Below are 24825 nucleotides of genomic sequence, written 5' to 3' on the forward strand. Positions count from 1 at the left end.
TGAAATGTAGACAGTTCAGCTGCCAGGAGTTTGGTGCTTGTTCAACAAATTGTCCATCTCCATCCAGGGACACACATGCAATTTCTCCCTGAAAAGCATAAGTAAACAATGCAGCTATCTGATGCAGAGAGCAATGTAAATCAGTAGTCAATGAAATTAATATCACAAACTGATTAATAGAAACTGCTATTTAAAAAAATCTAAATTGGTCATTATTTACTAACCCGCAAGGTTCGAAAATGACATGAGTTAAATTTTTTTGTCTCATTTTTTGGGTTACCAATTAAGTGTATATATAGCATATACCTGTACATGCAACCCAATCTTATGGGAAAAACGTAAGAGTTTTATGCGTTGGTGATTTTTTTATGAATTTGTACAATTTTATTGTTTTTTTTATTGTTTTGTTTTTTAGGAAAAAAAATAAATAGCATGAAGATTCACCCCCAAACCTAACCCTCAGTTGGGCGTAATCAGATTGAACGAAAATGTACAATCATACAAATTTGCCACCAATTTGCCAAAACGTAGAATAGTTATGAATTGTATACTCTACCTGAAACATGGAAACAACAGCCAGAGCACAGGAAGAAGCACCAGAAGAATCAAGACGATACTGACAAGCCCTGACCCCCAGACCAAAGATCCTAGATAACAAAGTTCATAAGGACGGTTATAGCATAGAATGCCAAATTCAATAACAGATATTATACAGTATGTATTTCATACCTGTAAATGTGTTTTCACCTTTTGAGTCATCTGTGGAGTTAGTCAAATGTTAATAATGAAAAATATTATCTTTAAATCAGTGTGATTTGGATCTACGTTATTGTCAATGATTGTTTTCAGCAGGACTCTCACACCAGTACAATCCACTGTTCTTATAGTCAATGTCAATGAAATGGCATTCTTCTGGCCTGTCTGCAGATTCTGTGCCATTTAACTGCAAACATCCAGATCTCGTTTTAGCTCCTTGAAGCCTCCTCAGTATCCAGCCTGTTGAATTAATACCTTTAACTGAGCAGCGAAGGGTGAAATTTTCCCCCCTGAAGTGTTGTCTGCTGTCAGGCTGGACCTCTAGAGCAGCGTCTGAGAGAGAATCTTTGACAAATGCTCCATGTGTGAACAGGGAGGAAAACAGCACTGAAAATTGATATAATGCAACAACGTTACAATCCTAAATATTTTTTTCTCTGAGTACATTTTGGAGTTTATCAATTAAGCCAGGCTGAACATAGGATAAACACTGATAAAATAGGCCAGTGGATTGTGTTTTAGAGTTGATTCTTAAACAGTCAAATGATTTATGTTAATCATTTTATATAAAAACTCACCTAAATAACCAGAAGCTGACAGAAGTCCCATGTTTTCCTTTAGCGCTGGGTCTTTTTCTAGAGAATACACATGCTAGACAGACATAATAGCAGTGAAATATCCAAAAGAACAATTAAAGGACTGTCTTTACTCCACCTTTTCCGCTTGCTAGAGATGATATGATAAATTTGTTCACACATGGTTTGTAAGCTGAGAATTGGGCATTTCTTCTTTGCACAAATTGCCAGGGAATATGTCTATGTGATGGAAAAATAAATGCATTCTTATCTGTTTAATACTAATCTGTTTAATAGTCTACCTAAAGAGTTGAAAGAAAAGAAAATGTCCTGCTGACCTTAGATATCTGTGACAAACTCTCACAGCCTATTGCCACTTTTGTTACATAAAGTCAAAGAACCACTAAATTATTATTATTATTTTTTTTTGTTATTTAATTTCAACACCACAGATCTATATGAGCAAATCAATCCCCTCCAGCCTTTTTTCTTGCTAAGCAAATTTTGTTTAGAGTTTTGTCATTTGACATTTTACGAAGCGATGCAATAATTCAATCATCTTAAATTGATATAAATATTTATTCAAAAGTGCCTTGTGTTTCATGTTAACTTCTAAAAGTTTGGTAGGCCTTCTTGTAGTTTTGTGGTGGACATGTTCTTTAAATGGCTATTTTCAGCCAAATGACACTGTTTTGAGCTAATGCTCATAATTTCAGAATATGAAATTCATAAATATTTTATTTATATTCATAATTATTTTTAATATATTTATTATTAGTATTTTTTGAAAGTAGCTAACTTTTGGCAGGAAAATTATTTCATGAACTATTTACCCATACAATAAATAAATAAGGGGCTTTTATTTTGAAAAACTAACGTGTGGCGTTATCCTGCAATCTGGCTTCACAATATTCATTACCTGCATATGGCCAAACGCTACTAGACCCGACCTAAACTAAATTACAGTTATATTTTCTGGCGAGTCGGGACGTCGTCTCCGTGCAACAAAAAAATGCTGCTGAGGTAAACATTCACTAGCATTTATTCTGTGCAACCATACAGTCAACAGAAATGTTAGTGTCAAAAGAAATTGCCTTTAGAAGGAATTTCAGCTGTTGTGCTCAGATAGCACACGCTACCTCACCATCTGTTTGTTGTAGTCACTATTAATAATGAGTTAGCTCGTGCACGTTCATTAAATGTTACTACAATTAAAATGCAGTTTAGCGTTGTTTTTGTAATTGTTCATAAAGCATTTGTAGTAACCTATTTTACGGCATCATATTTTAACGTTGCAAGAAGATTTGACATGTGTTATACTGCTGTGATGTGTAGATGAAGAAGACGTGATCGCAGGCGTTGTCGGATGCAGGCAGGTGTTGTGATCAGAAGCAGCGGGCAGGACTGCAGGTATGGACACCTGGACACCCAACCCGAGAGCCAAACCCTTCATCCCCCGCCAGCAGCGCAGCCTTTACCTCACCTGGAAATACAGACTCACCAACAAAAGAGCAGTGCGGCGAATCTGCCAGGTCAGCACATGTCACTTAATAAGATTATCATTTACAATGGGGGTTTTAGTTTTGATTGTAGTTGCATATGGTACTGTGTCTTTTAGTGAACGTATGTATGAATGTATTTATTTATTTAATAATGCCTTGATTCATATGAATAAGAAATATTTCTAGCCTAGTTCACTAATCAAAGCTAATTTGTGACACTGACCATGCATGCAGCTTGAAATTTGTGTTAATTTTTCAGTTCAACCTGCACATGAGTTGTAATGCTGCTAATATTAATTGTAACTTTACAGAAATGTTGGGTTAGGTATTTATAACTGGCTATATTTAAGTACAATAGAATTCTTTAGAATGTCCCAATTAAGATAATGTGTGTGTGCTTGCAGGCCAGTGCTGTCCTGTTTCTACTGATCACAGTGATTGTGAATATCAAGCTCATTCTTGACACAAGGAGAGTTGCCATTGAGGACGATGCAGCTCAAGAGTATGGTAATGTCGATGAATTGCCTTTGTGGAAATTGTTTTATTATGCCTTTACGTGTTAGAGATTTAAAATATTATTACTGTTTGAATGGAATCGTAAAGACACTAAAATCATTGTGCTTTTTTAATGTTTACACATTGTCAGTTTTGAATTACTAATGTATTTTTGCTGTCATTGTCTCAGATGATGCCCTGCCTAACATGGAAACCCCGCGTAGACCAGCGAGTGGGAGGAAAGTTTTGGATATCGAGGTGTACTCTAGTCGATCTAAGGTTTATGTAGCAGTGGATGGCACCACTGTAAGTGATTAAAGCCCTGTTTAATATGATAAGACAAATTTGCCACACCGTGACCAGATAACACTGTCAATAATATTTGATTTATTTTTGCAGGTTCTGGAAGATGAGATGAGGGAGCAGGGCCGAGGCGTGCATGTTATAGTTCTAAATCAGGCAACTGTAAGAACACATTCACTTCTCATGACAAACTCTATCATCTTTTAGCATTACTATCTTTTTAAGTTGTCAAGATTATTTATAAATTTGTATGGTAACATTTTGCTGTATCGTCTTCCTTCAGGGTCATGTCATGGCCAAAAGAGTGTTCGATACTTATTCTCCCCATGAGGATGAAGCCATGATCCTCTTCCTCAACATGGTCACGCGTGGCAGAATCCTCATCTTCACTATTAAGGTTAAAGAAGTGCCTCTCCCATCCACATTCATGGTTTTAGATTAGTGTTTTCTTTGTGTGTAAGTGCACTTCTTATTGGCCTCTTCAGGATGAGGGGACTTTCCACTTGAAAGATGCAGCAAAGAATCTTCTGAAAGATTTGGGAAGTCAGGTAGCTGTCACCTTAGGCTGGAGGGATATGTGGACTCTGGTTGTAAAGAAGGGAGGTAAAGACAATGCTTTTGAACTTTTTAATCATTTATTATAGTATTGTTCAAAAGTTTGGAATAATTGAGATTATTTTGAAAGAAGTACTTATGCTCGCAAAGGCTGCATTTATTTGATCAATACAGGAATAACAATAATATTGTGAAATATTATTACAATTTAATATTATAAAAATATATATATTTTTTGTATTCCTGTGATGGCAACGCTGAATTTTCAGTAGCCAATATTCCAGTCCTCAGTGTCACAATATCCTTCAGAAATAATTCTAATATACTGTAATAAATTACATTTTGTAATATATTAAAATAGAAAATGCCTCTTTTTCCACTGCAATGTGATATAAATGTACTATGTATTTTCTCAGGTCAAGTGTATGGGGAGAAGCACTCCAAGTCTCCTGCTCTGTCCACATGGGGTGATCCTGTGCTGCTGAAGACTGAGGTCCAGCTGACAGCTTCTGAAGGTATGTCTGCATCCATTATGTGTGTAGAGTTAATTTGTTGTAGTTATGTTATGGATGGTATTTACGCTGTCTATTGATGATGTGACTCATTTCAGAGGCAGAATGCCATTGGGCAGACACTGAGCTGAACCGCCGGAGAAAACTCTTCTGCAGTAAAGTGGAAGGATATGGAAGCATTTGTAGTTGCAAGGATCCAGCACCCATAGAGTTTAATCCTGACCCAGTAAGACACACATCCTGTGACTAAAAAACCTTTTATATACTACCATTAAAAAAAAATTGTAGTCAGTGAGATTTTATTTTTGTACTTTTTATTTATATATATATATATATATATATATATATATATATATATACATATATACACTTTTATCGAGCAAGGATGCATTAAAGGGATAGTTCACCCAAAAATGAAAATGGTCATTAATTACTCACCCTCATGTTGTTCCAAACCTGTAAAACGTTCGTTCATCTTTGGAACACAAAATTGAGATATTTTTGATGAAATCCGAGAGCTTCCTGACCCTCCATAGACAGCAATGGCACTACCACATTCAAGGCCCAGAAAGGTAGTAAGGACATTTTTTAAATAGTCCATGTGACATCAGTGGTTCATCCGTAATGTTATGAAGCTACGAGAATACTTTGTGCACAAAGAAAGCAAAAATATCAACTTTATTCAACAATTTCTTCTCTTCTGTGTCAGTCTTTGACGCACGTGGTAGTTGCATTGCGGTCTATGGAGGGTCAGAAAGCCCTGGGATTTCATCAGAAATATCTTCATTTGTGTTCCGAAGATGAACGAAGGGCCTATGGTATTGGAACATCATGAGGGAGAGTAATTAATGACAGAATTTTCATATTTGGGTCAAGTATATCAAAGAAATGCTTTTCTTTTGAACTTAATAATCCTGAAAAATGCATCACGTGCTTAAAAAAAAAAAAAAAACAGAATGTAATGTGTCAAGGCATTAACTTTGTACCAAACTGTACTAAATATTAGCATTTATAGAGTCAACTTTTAAAAACTTTTTACTGTAATTTTTTTGGTACCGTGATATGTGTTTATGGTATCAGGAACATCACAATCAAAATGCATGATGTCGGGACAGACTATAAATATTTTTGTCTACAAATTTTCTTTTTCACCATTGTTTTTATGCAGAAGTGCAAGACTTTCAGTTGTTAGTGCTTGTTATACCCCTCATCCTGAGATAACTTGATTGTTAAAAGCATTTAGACAGTAGAACAGAGTGTTTGTGTTAGATCCTTGTTGACTAAACCTTTCCATGTCCTGTTTAGCTGCCTAACAACAATGTCTACAACGTGCCAGTAGCAGTTATAGCTGGAAATAGACCAAACTATCTCTATAGGTTGGTAAACTTTCTTTCTTTTTTTTTTTTGTACCTTACCACACTATCAAACCACATCATATGGGGAAGTCGTGGCCTAATGGTTAGAGAGTCGGACTCGTAATCGAAAGGTTGCGGGTTCGAGTCCCCGGCCGGCAGGGATTGTAGGTGGGGGGAGTGAATGTACAGCGCTCTCTCCACCCTCAATACCACGACTGAGGTGCCCTTGAGCAAGACACCGAACCCCCAACTGCTCCCCGGGCGCCGCAGCATGGCTGCCCACTGCTCCGGGTGTGTGTGTGTGTGTGTGTGTGTGCATTTGTTCACTACTCACTGCTGTGTGTGTGCACTTGGATGGGTTAAACGCAGAGCACCAATTTCGAGTATGGGTCACCATACTTGACAATACGTCACGACTTTATATATCTGCAATGAATGGATTAATTAAATCTGTGGCTCATATGTTTTTACATTTTTGTTTCATACATTTTGAAGCCAACCAAGAATTGTTTGTAGGAAATAAGTACTTTTATTCATCAAGGATATATTAAATTGACCAGAAGTGACGGTGAAGACGCACATTTCACATACAATTTTTTGGCTTCAGTGGAGAAACCTAGAAATCCTATATATTAAAAAAAAAGCATACCTTGAATACCTGACTGAAGCCATGTTTGTTTCTCTAGAATGCTGCGCTCTCTTCTTTCCTCCCATGGTGTCAATCCACAGATGATCACTGTTTTTATCGATGGCTACTATGAGGTATTGTCTCCTTTTTCAATTTTTTTTTTCTCTCCTCTTAAATATATATATTTTTTTCCTCAGCTTTTGTGAGAGAATTTATACATATTTACAAAATTAACAAAAAGCTTTCTGGTTAGGAACCCATGGATGTGGTGGATCTCTTCGGTCTTAAAGGAGTTCAGCATACGCCTATCAGTATTAAGAATGCTAGAGTGTCACAGGTGATATGTTTGTAACTTTTGTTTGAAAATGAATAATTAACATGAAATGGCCAGTGGTAGATGTTTGCTGTGGTCAAAGCCTGTTTGTGAATGACCATAAGATGGCACTAATACATTGATGTTCGTTTTGTCTCAGCACTACAAAGCCAGTTTGACTGCAACCTTCAATCTGCATCCAGTGAGTAAATTATGAAATCACCTGCCTCACACCTTTTATATACAGTTACATTGTAAAACAGTTTGCAAGTGTTTGACTTTGGAAAAAAAAAATGTTTTAGGATGCAGATTTTGCCATTGTCTTGGAGGAAGACCTGGATATTTCCATAGATTTTTTCAGGTATGGATGTTATAATGTAATGTAAATATCACTATATTAAATTATATTTACATTTAATAATTTAGCAGACAATTTTATCCAAAGCAACTTACAAATGAGGACGATGGAAGCAATCCAAACCAACAAAAAAGGCAATGATATACAAGTGCTATAACAAGGCTCAGTCAGCCTAACGCAGTACGTAAGTAAGAAAACAAGCCGTTAGTAAATGAATAAAATGCAAGGGGCAAGAAAGGGGCAAGTTTTTTTTTTTAAAGAATAGAATTAGAATAGAGAGTATAAGTGATATTAGTTTATATCAATATATATAAAATCTAATATTAACTGTGTAAATTAGTAATTTTATTATAATTAATTTTTACTGAATTACACATGTCCACTAGGTGGTAGCAGACTCCCATATTATTTGTAACAGGCTAGATTAGAAACGTGAGTGCAGAATTAATGGGCTCAACTGATCTTAATAGAAAGGATTGAGTTACAACATTTGAGTCATTGTCTGTAAAAGTCTTTTAAATGTGTGATTTATTTCTTCTCCAATATTTGTCTCTTAGCTTTCTCAGTCAGACCATCCATTTGTTGCTTGAGGATGACAGTCTGTACTGTATCTCTGCCTGGAATGACCAAGTGAGTGACGGAGAAAAAAAGTTTTTTTTACTTGGAAAATATGCTATTTTTGTTTTTGTCTTGGGGGTAAATGCTGCCAAATGCTCTTCTGGTATATTTGTCTTCTGCTAAACAATGGCTATTGTACCCTCAGATTAAATTACTGTAAAAGTCTTTAAAGGCCTTCAAGCAGTGTACTTGACCTTGCTGCTGTGCTGTTTTGCAGGGCTATGAACACACAGCAGAGGACCCGTCTCTGTTGTACAGAGTGGAAAGTATGCCTGGCCTTGGCTGGGTGCTTAAAAAAATCCTTTACAAGGATGAATTAGAGCCCAAATGGCCAACTCCTGAGAAGGTGAGGCAGCTAATTCCTGCATTTAGCCTATAATTTGTCTAAATAGTTGAAGTTTATGTATTTACAGCTAACATGCAAAATCTCTCAAAAGCAATGGCTAATTTGGCACAATTTTCCGCTCCATTTGCTTGCACGAAAGCTTCTCAGTGATTAATCCTCCTCTCTCCATTGGGAAGTGCTGTTCTCACTATGGATTTTAGTATTTTGTTCTCTCATTTGAATAACATTGCTAACCTTTGAAGAGTCGGTCTGTTGAATTTCAAGAGTGTGTGTAGTGTATATAGTAAGTACCAGAAATAATATTTAAATAAGTGCATATAATGCCTTAATTTTGAAACTACTAGATAAAAAAAGTAAAGGTAAAAAATTAGCAATAAAAAAAAAAAAACATTAAATGGTATAAATAGTCAAATAAAAAAGAAAGAAAAGTAATATTGTGCAATAATATTAAAATGTAAAATATATTTTCTATTTTAATATATTTTAAAATGTCATTTATTCTTGTGGTGATAGCGTTAGTATCACATGATCCTTCAGAAATCATTCTAATATGCTGATTTGGTGCTCAAGAAACATTTCTTCTTATTATCAATGTTGAAGACAGTTGTACTGTGGAATCTATACTTTTTGTCCAAAAAAAACCTGCATTTGAAATCAAAATCTGTTCTAAGATTATAATTGTCACTTTTTAAATGCTTCCAAAGAAACCTTACTGACCCCAAACTTTTGAATGGTAGTGTATCAGTTACCTATATTAAACCCGTCTTCCCCCTTTTTCATCAATCAGTCAATCAACATTTATTTATACAGCACATTTAAAAACAACACCAGTTGACCAAAGTGCTTTACATATCTAAAAATTTATCAAACGGACACAATGCACAACAATATCCATCACTGAACAATGTCCCAACAGCTAGGGGTAACTGTATGCCACAGAGTAAAGGTGTGTTTTCAACATTGATTTAAAACCGTCTAATGAGTCACATGATCTAATATGCAATGGGCACATTGCACTTTTTCATCCATTCATACTGTTGCTATCCCTTAGCTATGGGATTGGGACATGTGGATGCGGATGCCGGAACAGAGGAAGGGGAGAGAGTGTCTCATTCCTGATGTCTCTCGCTCTTATCACTTTGGCATCATTGGCTTAAACATGAATGGTTACTTCCATGTAAGTGAGACAGTTATATTTACGTCTTATTACATCTATATTTACGTTATGTTAACGTCTGTGGTTTATCTGTATTCTTATATGAACTATTACTTAGGATATTTATACTTAGTATGTAATTTAGTATATTTTCCCATGGCAAACTGAATCTGGGACACTATGAATTCAGTGATGTGGCGTTTGTCTTTTTCTAACATTTCCTCATTTTAAATTTATATTTTATACCAAATTTTGTGCATGTTTCTCTATAGGAAGTTTACTTTAAAAAGCACAAGTTCAACACAATTCCGAATGTTCAGATGAAAAATGTAGATAGGTATGTATAGTTCCATTATAGCCTTCATATTAGCCTAATTTGTATAATTTTTCAGATGTCTTTGATATACTTTCTATGCTTACAGCTTGAAGAAAGATGCATATGAGATTGAAATCCAAAACCTACTACGGTAATTGTATTTGAAAATCATACTCAATTGCATAGTTAATATAACGCCTTAAAATAATTTTGTTATTATTACAACAACTGCAGTATTCATTTGTGTGTCTGCAGTGAGGCTGAGGTTCTGGACCACAGTAAAAACCCATGTGAGGACTCATTTATCCCAGACACAGAGGGAAAGACCTTTGTAATGTTCATTAAAATGGAGCAAGAGACCGATACAAACACCTGGACAGAACTGGCGAAGGTATGTTGAATATTTGAAGATCCGCAGTTTGAATCTACACGAGATTTCAGTTGGGTATCTCAAATAAAAAATGACTGCATTTCAGAGCAGGTTTTACCCTGCATGTTTTGTTACAATGGGTTACAATGAATCTTAGCAAAGTGGTGAGTTTTATTGCCTGTTTTTATGTGAACTAAGGTGCAAATGTCTGGCTATTGTTTGAAGAGCCTGCAAGGGTAGATAAATGGCTTATAAACACTGAGAGAGGAAATGTATAGAAAGAAAATCTGAGGTGAGGATATTAAAACTGTAGTATTAGTTTATCCCTTATCTTGTTTACTGCTCACAGTGCCTGCACGTATGGGACCTGGATGTACGAGGTTATCACAAAGGACTCTGGAGGCTCTTCAGAAAGAAGAACCATGTACTAGTAGTGGCTGTTCCAATCTCGCCATACTCGTGAGTATATATTACGTTGTTCAGGTTAGTCAGAGTACAGTTGTATGCCACAAACATGATCATAGATTCTCAGATTTAGTTTGAGGCCTATTATGACTTTTTATTTTTGATCTTATCTGTTGTTTGTAAGGTATTATTTTTTTTGTCTATAATCTCGTATATATCTCATATATACATCTATAATCTCATATATATGTATATATGTATATGTGTATATATATCAATAAAATCTTTTTTTTTTATGTGTTATTCCCCCCCCAGTGTTAAGAAGCCCAATAACGTCACTCCTATTCACTTGGAGCCAGCACCTAAAGAGGAGGGACCTCCTGTGGAACAGATTTAGAACAGTCCTAATCCCACCCAAAGGGCCTTTCCTAACCACTAACAGACAAGGCCTATGTCAGGCTGATAATGGGCCTTGTCTTACTCTTCAGGCCGTTGCAAGACAAAGGGGATGAACTATAGGATGAACCTGACTGAACCATCCTGTGCTGGTAGCCTCTAGGAACTGCAGGCTTTTTAAACTAGAACGATATGTGTGGATTTTCTAAAAATGGTGTGTGACGTGACCTCCTCGTTTTGTTGGTATGTATTTTACAGTGAAAGCTTTTCCTGAGGTCATGATGTGTTTATGCTGGCAGGTCATGTCAATTTTTTCCTGAGGTCATGTCAATTTCATGTGTGTTTATGCTGGCAGGTTTGACATTAGAAAAGAACTGATAGATGTTTTAAAGTATTACTGGTACTATAATAAAAGCCAGTGCTGGTTTGAGTTACTGAATTGTGACAGCAGATAACGTCAAACCAGGACGCTGCGAAAAAGGGATATGGCAGACATAAGATACTTTTTTTAACACTACTGAGTGCTTTGGGCCATCCTGCACATGCATTTTAACTTGTCTATTTATTTTGTCAATATTAAGATAACTAGGTTTATTTTTACTTAATGGATTCACTTTTACACAAGAAAAAATGCATTAAGAATCAAAAGACTTAAATTTGTTTACAAATGACACTATGTACAGACATATTTTTAGAACAAAATATTATCATAATTTTTTGTATTTTTATTGGCACAAGCAGTAAACCTTAACTACATATAATGGCCTATATTTGACTGCACAGTCGAAAAATTAGTTTTAAACATATGACGTGATTTATTGATTTTCTTTTCTTTATTTTTAATGTTGTGCTATGATGGCCCTCCAGCAACAGCTTTAAGAATCTTCTTTCCCAGAGAACGCCAGGTGATGCTGCTTAGGTGAGATCTATGTGTTCACACAGCCACTAAAGAGCCTTATAAGAGTAGAGCGGAGGATTAACACTTGAAATCAATGCAATCTCAGCTGCATCGTAGATCTGCCCTGTGTTAACGTGAGTTACTGTATGTGAAGATACTGGTGAAAAATTTATTTCTCATGCAATAATGTCCAAATCATTTCATGGAGGAGATTTCAGGGTAGATTGTTGTGGGTTTCAGTGATCGGTACTGAAATTACTACAGAAGTTTTATCTGTGGTGCCGCTAAACGTTTTCATAGTATATGGAACATGTGCAATACCATAATAGAAATGTTTCTCATCTCCGCATATTTTTTTTGTACTCAGGTTTGCAGAGATTGTCTGATATGTTAACTGGATTCTTCAACAGTTTTGTACATCTAAGTAGTTAAAAATGATTGGTTTTCTTATATAAAATAAAATTGTTTTCTTTGTTTTCCCTCTGCTTTAATTTCCATGGTTGTCTTTTTCTTGTATTATATGCTTACAATGAGACAGTTATATAGGTTGTTTATTAGTATTTTCAGTATGCACAGTACAGTCTTTTTTTTTAACAAATAAAGGAATTTATTTAGAATTCAATTGGAATTATATCTAATAATTATAGATGTAATGTTTCCATAAAACAGCTTTAAAGCAGTGGTTCAACTTTTAAGGTCCTAAGCTAACCTGTATTCAGTATATTTACCAGTAAGTAGGACAGAAACTGGGAGTAAACATATGTTTAATTTACCAAGATTTATTTGCAATTCCATACGCTTTAAGAGCTGTATGTTCACCAATAAAAACAAGTTATTGGAAGGCAGAGGAGGGGAGAGAAATATAATTTCAATTTTTTTTTTTTTTTTAAAGAAATTCGATGCATCAGTAATGTTTTGATTTAAGTCTCCTTCCTACTTTCCAAACATGTAAGCAATGTGTTCTCGGTGTGTATGTTGAGTGGTTATACTTAGAATTGTACTATGCATTGTTGGGAGATTCTATATTTTTCAATGGAGTAGTATAAAATTATTTAGATTATTTCCTGTTCTATAAGCAGTCAGAACAGCAGGCAAGTTCTGTGGAAAATTGAAGCAGCCACAAAGGAAATAGTGTGACTATTAAAATCAATGCAAATTTAGTGTGGCTGATCCCCTTGCATAAATCATTCTCCTGTGTGGTGATGTTGTAGTTGCGGTATCATGCAGACTGTCAGCTAGTTTTTGTAAAATTAGATGTAGTGTGTGTGTGTGAATCTTTGTGTGAAAGTCAAAAACTATATATATCCTACATTGTGTGTAAATGTCATTTAAAACTTTATTATTGTTCATTATGATTTACACTACTGGAATCAGTGGGGTAGAAGGTCATACTTTGCTTGTTTGCCTATCATTACAAGGCATTTTTTTTTTTTTTTTTAGAGGAACTAGACTGACTCATTTCATGTTACATTTTATTTAGTATCAACTGTACCAACAGAACAAATTAACATCCTTAGTCAGTCTCCTACTTAAATATATCTTCAGTGGGTTAGGGACCGTTTTGTGTGGTGAAAAAAAAAAAATGCATTATTTATAACACATTCTCCACAAACACTTTCCTATCTCTCCCTAAACTAATTTTTCATGTATAAGAACAGCTTGTGTGACATGAAGCGTTTCAGTGCAAAACAATTATTGCTTCTCTATGCAAATGAACCTGATCTCTGGTTAAATTATTTTCTCATGTAGAAGGGATACAGCAACATTTTTATTTTGTGAATTGCATTATATTACAAACAGAAGAAAATGATTGTTTATGTAACTTCCAATTTTAAAAAATCAAATAACCAACAATTTCATCATCCACTTCACCTTGTTAACATGATACAACTGTAATCCTACAATAAATAATGGCTTAATATCTACTGTATTATCTACAGTTAAAGTAACTAATCCTGTAGCATAAAGAAAAGATGCATATAATAAACTAGTAAAATGAGACTTTCAGGTGGCTTTTTTGTCCAGGTAGCAATAGAGGTACATAGACAACCCCATCGCTGCCACCTAGAAGACAAAACACATTGTCATTTATAGGTGATGGCAAATAATTAGTCTGTATCATATGACTGAAATGTCTCATAGGCATAAGTACATTTAAATGCATTTGGAAGCAATGAAGACAATAATAACCGTTGCTACAGCTTGTGCTGGATATGCAAAATGGTGAATTGTTCGGTATACCAAACTAGCCTTAACCAATCATGATAAAGGCAACAGTCAAATCCTGAGAGTTGCTCAACTGTCTGCATAAACCCAGTACACTTCTTCCAATGCATTTGTTATTGGAACAGAATGATGGATGTGTTGTGTTTACCTCAATGGCAGTGACTCCAGCAGCTATTCCTCCCACAATGTTGACATTCTCCTGGATGATCTTAACAATTTGTTTATAACAGCCCTGGGAAGAGAAACCAATATCAGATGAAAGGGCCCAAATCATATAACCACATCTCTGTAATACACAGGGTGTAGGAGTGATCTGATATAGTGGTGGTGGGGGGTCATATTTATGTACCTTATCAGCATGGCTCATGAATATTAATTAGATGATGTACCATTGGCCTAGTAACACTGAGTTGGTTATGGTGCCTTTAGCCAATCAGAGCTGTCAAGACATAATTTTCGTGTTTTGGTTGAATTTGGACTGCATACTAGTATACTACTCTTACTATTTCTACCATATATTTCTATAACAGAAGTGGTAAGAGTAGTATGCTAGTACACAAATTCAGCACTTATGTGCCCTTAAAGTGGCGTCTTAAATATTGTAATTGCGAGTTCCGAGCACAGGAATTACGAGCAGGAAACTAGAATTTTAGCCAGTTTGAAACAATGTAGAAACACCAAACTGATCTCACAAGAAAACACAATTTTATGAGGCGCCGATTTTGTATGAATTTGTAAGATGTGAAAAAAGTAAGCATGTAGGTCCACCCCTAACCCCATCCCTAAAGATAAACGTAAATGACATAACTGAGTTTGGCGGTATTGCAAAATTCTTCATTTTAAATTTAATTTACATGGTTCATATTTCAGTCCTTTTCATTATTTCGAATTTAAACGTAGTTATCTGGATACTTCGGTTTTATTTCTCTGATTTGAATGCATGACATGGAGGCACAATATTCCCAGGTGCATTTGAATGCAGCATTAATCATATGCCATTTATGGCTCATGTAATTTCCTTAAAAAGAATTGTGCCCAGAAGTTGTGCTGCTATCAGAATTATCATAAATATGAATATGTTTGCTTTTTACATGGAGAAAAGCATGTGTTACCAAGTAGCAAATGTGATGTGACATTTCACAAACCAGTTAAAACTTAGAATGTAATTATTTGCCAAAAACCTGCTAGCTACTACATCTAGTAGCAACTTTAAACATGTCCAAACTCTTGCTTGCTTTTGCAGTGGAATTATTTGATAGAAGTGTGAAAGTTCTGTATGTTTCTCACCACCACATTACTGAAATCTGCATTGTCGTCGTCACAGGGGAAGATCTCCAGACCTGCACAACAGGTAGGAGGGTAAAGGGCCCCGTTCTTCTCAAAGTAATAGGATTCAGAGAAGTCTGTGTAGTTACTGAAGCCACAGCACTGCAACTATTACCCAATGAAAAGCAAGAACAGTCAGTTGCATGTAGTATTTTTCACAAATATTGCTTTGTAGAGCTAGCATATCTACATATGTTCCCATGATATGCAGTGCATATGAGTATTGATCTGTAGAGCTCTTGAAGGGTTTTCATTAGCCTGTCAAACTCTTGGCAGTCTGTTTAGTAAGTTAATTTTCACATTTACTGTCAACCACCCTTATACTGATTTTAAAGGTACGTTTGGCCAGGAAATTTGACATGATGGATTAATTTGGTTTGACCTGTACTGAAAAGCCTGAGGCACAGATCAATACTCATGTATGCATGTATTCGGTTGACCATGGCTTACTGTTGTCATGGTTGAGTTCCACAGATCCGTGAGGATTTTATCTTTTCCATACAGTTCCTTCAGTCCAGGTGTGGCCCACGTTTTTAGAATGATCTCAGTCTTTAAAAATCACAGATAAAGATAAACAGGTACACATGAATTTCAGAAAGGAATGGAAACTAGCAGATAAACATCTTTTTAAAGCAAACTACTTTCATTGTATCTCCACAAGGCCGCTAGCAATTACATTTATCATGGCCAAATGAACCAGGCTAAGCAGTACAGCCATTTCTCTGCAATGCAATTCTTACTAGATATAATCGTAAGGTTATTTCCTCATTTACTGATATTTATTATCAAAGATTTGAATTAATTTGTCATTTAATTGAAATATATTCTAATTGCATGAATATTAGGGCTGTCAAAGTTGCATTTACATGATTTTATAAAAATAAAATTGTTAACACTTTACAAGGTTTAAGGTTCTATTTGTTAGCACTAAATTAGTTATAAACTAACAATGAACAAAACTTCTAAATTTTGAAATAAATATACCATTTTAACTATTGGTAACTATACCATTGGTAACTACTAGTGTTACCAAATAAGTGTTACCATTTTTAAAATGTATTTATTTATTTATTTATTTAATTTTATGTCATACCACATTTTTTAAATATTACATCTCTCTCGTTAGATAAATCAGTAAACTAAGAAGAAGGCTGCCATTCAGCTTTTATTTACGAATCAAACTCTGGTATGTTTAACAAAACTAAAGTAATTTTTAGGTTTTTGTATTTTAAAATGAATGATTATCGAAGCTCAAATAGTAAAATATCACGGATATATTGTCTGAAATGAAGTTAAGGGCAAGTCAGCAAGTCACACACGTGCTATATTACCAAAGAGCAATTATTATTATTTTTTAAATTCTGTTTGCATTGCTCTTTGATGCATATATGCATAAAGAGCGCTGTTACATAATTACACATGCAGCATGCCTATTATTTAGTATGTTTAGAACTGAATGCATGACGTATGGAACAAATAGTTTATGTGAATGCACTGTGGCCGCATATGCTTTGTAAATTCAAATCTCCTTTATGTTGCATGCTTGCATTTTCCATATCTTTCTCTCTCTTTTCTTACTTTCTTGCTTATTATTTGGAATTTGATTAATAAACGCAGATGAGTTTTAGGCACGCAAGGACTCTGTTGCTAAGTGTTACATGTGTGTGCACAAGTGTGTGTGTGTTTGCTGGGAAAGGTGGGGTCAGCAAGAGTGGTCTTCAGCACAGCATGCCTGTAGGGATGTGCAGACAAAACACAATTAAAAGTGCTCCCCCTCCCACCTATGAAGCAGTGGAAGCTACACAGATCAGTAGAGTTATTACGTGCAAGCTAATCCATCAATGTCTGGAGGAATTCCCTCATAATCTAGACAGGACAAAGCACTGTAATTGCTGATCTGAGACCAGTGTGTACGACACAGAATGGCATTTACAAATATCAACTGAAAGTAATACAGCATAGGAATGTAAATTCGATGTGCTTTTACTTATCATAATAACTATCTTTAATTTAAAGAGTGAAAATGTTATTGCTAAACGACACCACATCAACACAATGGAATCGAAATGTTCTTGAAATGGGAATGATTACATTTTGGATCACACAGTAAACAGCTGTTACCAATTGAACATTAAAAACGCAATCTCCACAACGATTTGGCTTATTCTGTAACAATTTTACATATTAACGTAAGCATGTAATGCTATTCAAATTCATACTGTGTGATTGTTATGACTTTGTGAAGCCTATTTCTTATCAAAACTACAACAGGGCAGCTGCTCATAGACTTGCACATGAATTATAAAAAACACCTATTTCTTCTGTCAGGATAATAAATAAATGAATGGATAAAAGTGTGATGGTGACAAACAGCACATTAAATGGGTATTTGCATGCTTAATGTTCCTCTGAACGATTTAGTCAAGCTATAATTCACAGGAACGTCCTGCACTTTTCCTTTCTGGTGACTCCCCAGTAGCATTAACCGCTCTGGCTTGTTGATGAAGAACTACGTTTCATTCAGATAGCTATATAAACGATGTTTCGTGAACAAACTGATTCTACGCTTGCATAAATACCTAGAAGACCATTTTAAATATCAGTGGAGTAGAACCACAATTACCTAACACCACAAATAGACAGTGAGGTTCAGAGGTATGAGCTTCTATTTTGGCTCTATACTTCATTACAAATGATAGCAAAACAATGAGTGAAACTGAACTACACTCACAATTTCTCAATATTTTGCATGGCATAGTTAATTGTGTAAAATCTGATAATATGTTATCCAGCAAAATGTTCTAAAGAGCTTCTTGTGATACAATGGAAAAATATCTGACCTAGAATTTACATGGTTAACATAAATTTGCTCAAATAATTAGGGATATTAAACAGTAAGAAATTAATAAATATTAAGTTTAAATAATGCATGATTATTTTATTTAATATTACTTACATCTTTTAAATTAATTGATTAAAGTAATTTGTAAAAATTAATTATTTTTACAAATTACTTTATGGCTTGACTATATTTTTTAAATTATTTTAGATCCCACTTGTTTATGGTACTGTGTGTGTGCGTGTGTGTGTGTGTGTGTGTGCATGTTTATGTGGTTTATGAGGACACAAATTTGTATAATGACATGGGTATGACAGAGGTATTACAATATGAAGGTGGTTTATGAGGACACTGCCTATGTCCCCGTAATTCAAAAGGCTTAAAAAACATACTAAATGGTGTTTTTTTGAAAATCTAAAAATGCACAAAGTCTCCTGTGAGGGCTAAGTTTAGGTGTAGGGTTGGTGTAGGGCAATAGCACACACAGTTTGTTCAGTATAAAAACCATTACGCCTATGGAGAGTCCCCATAAACCACAAAAACCAGCGTGTGTGTGTGTGTGTGTGTGTGTGTGTGTATATATATATATATATATATATATATATATATATGCTGCCAAATGATTAATTGTGGGTCACAAATATATATATATATATATATATATATATATATATATATATATATATATATATATATATATATATATATATATATATATATATATATATATGTCTTAAGTCGCTGGGGTATGTTTGTAGCAATAGCCAACAATACATTGTATGGGTCAAAATTATTGATTTTTCTTTTATGCCAAAAATCATTAGGACATTAAGTAAAGATCATGTTCCATGAAGATGTTTAGTAAATTTCCTACTGTAAATATATCAAAACTTAATTTTTTGATTAGTAATATGCATTGCTAAGAACTTCATTTGGACAACTTTAAAGGGGATTTTCTCAATATTTAGATTTTTTTGCACCCTCAGATTCCAGATTTTCAAATAGTTGTATCTCGGCCAAATATTGTCCTATCATAACAAACTATACATCAATGGAAAGCTTATTTATTCAGCTTTCAGATTGTGTATTAAACTCATTTTCTCAAAATGTACCCTTATGACTGGTTTTGTGATCCAGGGTTACATATATACATTCTTAATTTTCTAATATAGGATTATCTAATCAAATGCATTAAATGAGATTGCTGTCTGTTAAATGGAATTCAATTTTTTAATTTCCCCTAAAAGGCCTTTGTGTTTTTAATTAAATGGCATTATTCTCTTAACATACCCTCCATAACTCATTGAAAGTTGTTGTAATTATTATACATTTCACTAAATGGGTGAAGCTCTGTATGTAAATTGTCTGTTTTGCATATAAAATGCCTAAACGTCAATATTGTAGTGCGATAAATTGCTCAAAGTGAGAGTGCTGGCATAGCGCCTGAGGCAATCTGGGAGTTATTAAGTGGCTGAATGTCCTGGAGCCATTTCAAACCCCCTAATTTAATGATGGCCAGAGTATGATGGGAATTTACATGCAGCTAAAATGAAAAGAGAGACAAAGACTGTGTGGGGGGATGGGGAGGATTGGCAGAGAGGTCAGTGGTTTAGAGCGAGACTCACGTATGAGGAATAGACCAGGGCTACTACTGAAGCTGCTGTCTCAGCAATGCAAATGACCAGGATGATGGAGAAGAACTGATAGCACAGAGAAAGACGAAGAGAGTGAACATATTAACAAAACTTGAATGCACAAACATTATTCATATTGCACTTGATATTAGGTAAGAAGATGAATGAGATTTACCATTATAAGAAGGCATTTGCTCTCTTTCTGAGCTCCACAGCACCCCAGCAGTCCAAGCAGAGTCATAACTGCTCCAATAGTGATGCAGAAGATTCCTACATTGACATGACTCTCAAAATCATCAGTAAAGGGTGGCAAAACTTTCAGAAAGGAATCTCCGTCCACTGTCACCCATATCCCTGCAGCCGCCAAACACATGCCCGCCAGCTGTCAAAAACATTTTCCACTTTTTACTTTCACAAATATGCCATTGCTTTTTAATACTACATGTAATAGTGTAATATTTTAGTAGTGATATGCTAATGCGTAGATAAAAATAGGATAATGCAGTCACCCTTTCATCAGAGCTGTCCCCCTCCCCAATAATCAGACATGGCCAAAGTTCCCCCAATTATTGTTATGCTTGATGCTTCTCTGCTGCAAACCATTACACACCACTGTCTATGTTGTAACATGACAAAAAGGTATCTGCCTCAATCTAACTGCACAAAATAAAGCAGCAAGCCCCAAAAAGCCATGATATACAGCAACAGAACAGCTTAGGTGAGTTGTTAGCCACATGCAGAATGCTTTTGGCAATAGCTGGCAAGGTTTCAGAAATTCAACAAACAGCAACAAAAATTTTATAATTTCAACAAATTATCCTTCCACCAAGCAATGTAGTTCCTCAGTTTAGCAGGTTGCCAAACGAAACACCAACTCAGTGGCGCATTAATAGCCTACTTATGTAATGAGGTCAGTCTATTTTATGACTTAAAAAAAGGAGCCATTCAAATGATTACAATATGTTGTAATTTTAGCCATACTTTATACTTTTACTATTTTTATTTCTTTTCCTTTTTTATTATTTCTTTAATGTGCAGTAATATGACATCTCACAGTGATGACTCTTTTAACCAAGCTTTCTGATGGTCCACGCGGCAAATCACGTGACTAAATTAGAAATCTAAAATTCCCGATTGTGCAAATTACACGTAGTATGAAAATCACTATGTTTTGCTCAAACATTCGACAAACAATGGTAAATGTGACTACAACTTTAGTACAACGTTTCAGTGTCACTGTCAACCCCCGAACGCACACAAAGATGGCGTCCGATGTGTTTGAATGAAACAACAACAAGACGAGAGAGTCTCTGAAAAGGACATATAGCCTAGTAAATGTTCTTGGGTTAGTGAATTCTTGTTGTTGTCAATCACAGTAATCCTGTAGTATTCAAAATCCTCTCAGTAAATGAATTAAGAACATGTCTTAGGAGAAATGTTTGCATATCAACTGTATCAAGGTCAGTTATGTGACCAGCTCCTGTAAGTTATAGTCTTTTGTATCTCCCAAAACAATCTGTAGCCTGATACTGTGTGACATAGTGCTAAACACAGATTAGTACTCATATTTTAGTTCATGAAACATCATCATACCTCATACTCAGGTTACTTTGCTATAAACTCCAGTTCATATAAAAGCATTATGACCACAGGCATGTATCAGTTTTCCCATGACCTTTTATTCTCACCATTACACTGTACGATAAGAGGCCCTGCATGGATTTCCCATTATTGCCAGAGTGTACCTGAGTTATGTGTGTTCTTCCATAGAGGTAGGTCATTCAACAATGGCAATGGCTCAATAGAAAACTAAAGGGTGCCCTTAATGGCCACAAGCCTGCAGGATTAGGTGCTCGACTGCTCATTTATGTCTCTTCCAGGACTCTTCGCTGATAATAGTTCTGACACATAACCATGGTATGGGTTTCCTGGGGTAATGATGGACACACAATGTTGTAGTCATTATGTGTCTTCTGATGTATCAAGATCCAAGTGTAACACCACGGTTGGTTTATTTAACTGTGGGATGTAGAAGAGGTTTATTCAAAGGCTCTGCCTGTTTCATGCGATGTCTCCAAGCAGAATATGTATCCAGTCGGATATCAAAAGGTCTAAGCCCCAGAACACATTTGGTGGTGGTTTGGGTCAATGAATGGGTTGGTTTCAGCATGTTAATTCACAGTTGGTGCCATAACCACCATCTCTGAGCCCTAATATGTTCTGTCAGACACAATCACGCCTGTCAGGGCGACTCACATCCAGCTCAGCTGGCTGACAGCTGAACATGAAATGCCCAGTATTCCATCTCGTCAACGCTTATTTTTTCCACGTGAGAATAATTTTTCATTTTATCATTTGCGCTCACGGAGCTTCGGGAATTGTCTGAATGTTTTAGCAGTTTAACTGTCAGCTTTTGATAATGGACACGTCTCTAAGCAAATAGAATGTGACGGGCATATTACTGTACCTTCAACTTCTTTTCTTCAAAAATTCCTCCCTTCCTGTCATAATTATTACTGCTTTTTTAAAGCAAATAATGCTTTGATGAAATGCCACCATGCATGGCATTATGTTGGAAATGGTGTGCCAAAAAAAGATGCTTCTTGAGCGATTACATGGAAATCAGATTATGTGTAAGGGTAAACTAAGGCACACTGTATGGAAGTGGAATGAACCTGATTAGACTTGGAGAGGGGAGGGAAATAATTTGGATTTCCATGGTATTACACAGGGAATTATGAAGACCGCTCTGCAGAGGGATCTTAAAAAAAAAAAAAAAAAAAAAGCATGTTGAGGGCTGTCTTGCTAAATGTAAGCATAAATGTGTAAAATATAATGAACACATAAATGTGCAGCCTCAATTTACTATTCACAAAGATGGGAGTTTTTCAGCTCAATGGGATCTGTTGCTTTGTTGGAGCTTCTTGGCTCACAGTCTTGGCTGACACACAAATATTTAACCCTACAATAGGAATCCAATCCAGTTACATTGAAACTTATTTGTGTAATATTTAGGGAGGTATTTGCACTTGGTTAGTTTATGCATTGCTATTGATATCATAGCCAAATGTATTTACTGCAAAAAAAAGACATATACAAGACATATACTGTTACTAACATTCACCATTAATACTTGAACACCTGCATTTGTCACGTTTTGACAATAAAGGCCCATTCACACCAAGAACTATAACTATAAAGATAATATACCACTGCAGTTATATCGTCACATCAAATTCTCAGTCTTTAAAGTATGGTGATTCTGATTTTAAATTAAGACTGGAATACACTGTGTGATTTTAAAATCTGAACATTAGGTACACTGTACACTTCCTGACTTTGTAAAATATTATGGAGGAAAATTTGGGGATCATACACTAAATAACTGAGGATCACACACTACTAGACTTTCAGGTTGTTCTTAACACAAGAAAGGAGGAGAAGAATGACAAATGAAGTCAAAACGTGTTCTAAAATAGGCTCAAAATATTAAACATGCTTGATATCCTCAAGCTTCTGGCTATGATGGAGTCATAGCCAGAAGCTAAAAAAAATGGAGCCTGTGCCCATCATATACTACCTGAAATTCTGTGAAATTGTGTCAACTCAAATCTCTAGAATGGCTCTGATTTTCAATAGCCAGTGTTGACACTGTAAATCAGTGCAAAATCTGGGTAAGTGTTGTGCAGTGCATTGCAACCTTTAGTCTATTAACATAATAGTTATCGTCCTTGGTTTAAATATGCTCCATAATCAGACATACACTGTAGTTAAACAAAGCAAGTTTCTAATATTTGAAGAAGACGTAAATCAAATTAGTTTATCTTTTGTTCACCCACCATTGCGCTCGAATCATTATGTCAGGCTTAAGACTGAATGACAGCCTGATTGATTTATGCTGAGATTTTGACTAAAAAGAACAAAAAGCACTTGGTCATAAATTTCTCATTTTTTGCTTTTAATGAAATCTTGAAAACCTTGACCTTGTATTCGGTATAACCTATGTAATGCCAGTTTTGTCCTCTACCAACCTTGACAGGTATTAAGACTGATAAGTCAGTTGTAGTTCAAATAAATAGAAACCGTTCACCAAATAGAAATTAATAGTATACTGCTCTAGCAATGCTTTAAATGAAATATTGTACACTTTTATGTACGCTTTCCTTTGTTCCTGTATCTACAGCCTTAAAAATCTCCTGTCCCACCAAGCAACCCAGCATACCCATCATTTCAGGCACTTGCAGGCTTTAGCACTCAAACAAACAAAGTGGCTGTGAACAATAATGAGATGAAAATTGTTGCATGTGAGCAAGTGTGACTGACTTACATTCACAATTTGACTGCGATTATCAAGACTTCACCATGGAGCAATGAAGCATTTTCTAATGGATTTGTGTTATCGGTTTGCATTAGTTCAATTTATGTGTGTACTGTGTGCGTTCATTATAAAGAGGAGAGGATAAATTATTTGTTGCTCATTCAAAGGCAGGCTGAATCTATTTCATTCTTGACACCCCACATAAAAGTCTCAGTCAATAAATAAAGAAATGCAATTATTCTTCTAAACACCCCTCTCCCTGCACTCAAATGTATACATTTAATGAGGAAAAAAGCTTACTTACACAGATAAGCAAGTTGAAAACAACCATCACAACTTTGACAAATGTGAAGCAGCCCATTTTTAATCTGTAATGAAGCAATACACATAAATCAGAGCTGCATTTGATATTTTAATTTGCATTAAATACACACACTTCCCAATACAGTACGTTGATGCCTTTCCACTTAAATCCATTCAAATCAAATTTTGTTTTTACTTCTTTAAAAGCAACTCACCTGGTTTGATCCAAAGTGTAGTAATAGATGAAAACACAGTTGAGTGAGGAATAGACAGAGAGGGGAAAGTGAGAGAATGAGAGGGAAAGAAACTGGGAAGAGGTGTG

The 24825-nt window shown here is 35.3% G+C and overlaps 2 protein-coding genes across 3 annotated transcripts; one reads left to right on the top strand and one right to left on the bottom strand.

The window, feature by feature from the left end:
- The first annotated feature begins 2236 nt into the window (after nucleotides 1–2236).
- On the top strand, nucleotides 2237–12342 carry LOC306844808 (protein O-linked-mannose beta-1,2-N-acetylglucosaminyltransferase 1-like). 2 transcript variants are annotated; one of them, XM_079377186.1, is made up of 22 exons: nucleotides 2237–2354; nucleotides 2667–2863; nucleotides 3238–3340; nucleotides 3519–3634; nucleotides 3728–3793; nucleotides 3915–4028; nucleotides 4117–4234; nucleotides 4603–4701; nucleotides 4797–4924; nucleotides 6004–6074; nucleotides 6740–6815; nucleotides 6935–7018; nucleotides 7155–7196; nucleotides 7297–7355; nucleotides 7910–7982; nucleotides 8188–8316; nucleotides 9368–9493; nucleotides 9745–9809; nucleotides 9895–9939; nucleotides 10044–10179; nucleotides 10508–10617; nucleotides 10879–12342. In XM_079377186.1, the coding sequence occupies exons 2-22, from the start codon at nucleotides 2744–2746 to the stop codon at nucleotides 10958–10960; spliced, it is 1962 nt and encodes a 653-aa protein (XP_079233312.1). In that variant the 5' UTR covers nucleotides 2237–2354; nucleotides 2667–2743; the 3' UTR covers nucleotides 10961–12342. The 2 variants fall into 2 exon arrangements, with proteins under 2 accessions (XP_079233312.1, XP_079233311.1); XM_079377185.1 differs by having other exon boundaries at nucleotides 2243–2354; nucleotides 10023–10179.
- A 1519-nt stretch (nucleotides 12343–13861) lies between these two features.
- Nucleotides 13862–24561, bottom strand: LOC306844796 (tetraspanin-1-like; the record flags this gene model as incomplete). The annotated part of the gene is made up of 7 exons (XM_079377171.1): nucleotides 13862–13921; nucleotides 14232–14315; nucleotides 15371–15517; nucleotides 15860–15958; nucleotides 19874–19948; nucleotides 20058–20264; nucleotides 24505–24561. 7 exons carry the CDS (start codon nucleotides 24559–24561, stop codon nucleotides 13862–13864), a joined length of 729 nt encoding a protein of 242 aa, XP_079233297.1.
- Between the last annotated feature and the right edge of the window lie 264 nt (nucleotides 24562–24825).

The sequence above is a fragment of the Barbus barbus genome (assembly GCF_936440315.1).
Source record: "Barbus barbus genome assembly, chromosome: 25".
NCBI classification, from domain to species: Eukaryota; Metazoa; Chordata; class Actinopteri; order Cypriniformes; family Cyprinidae; genus Barbus; species Barbus barbus.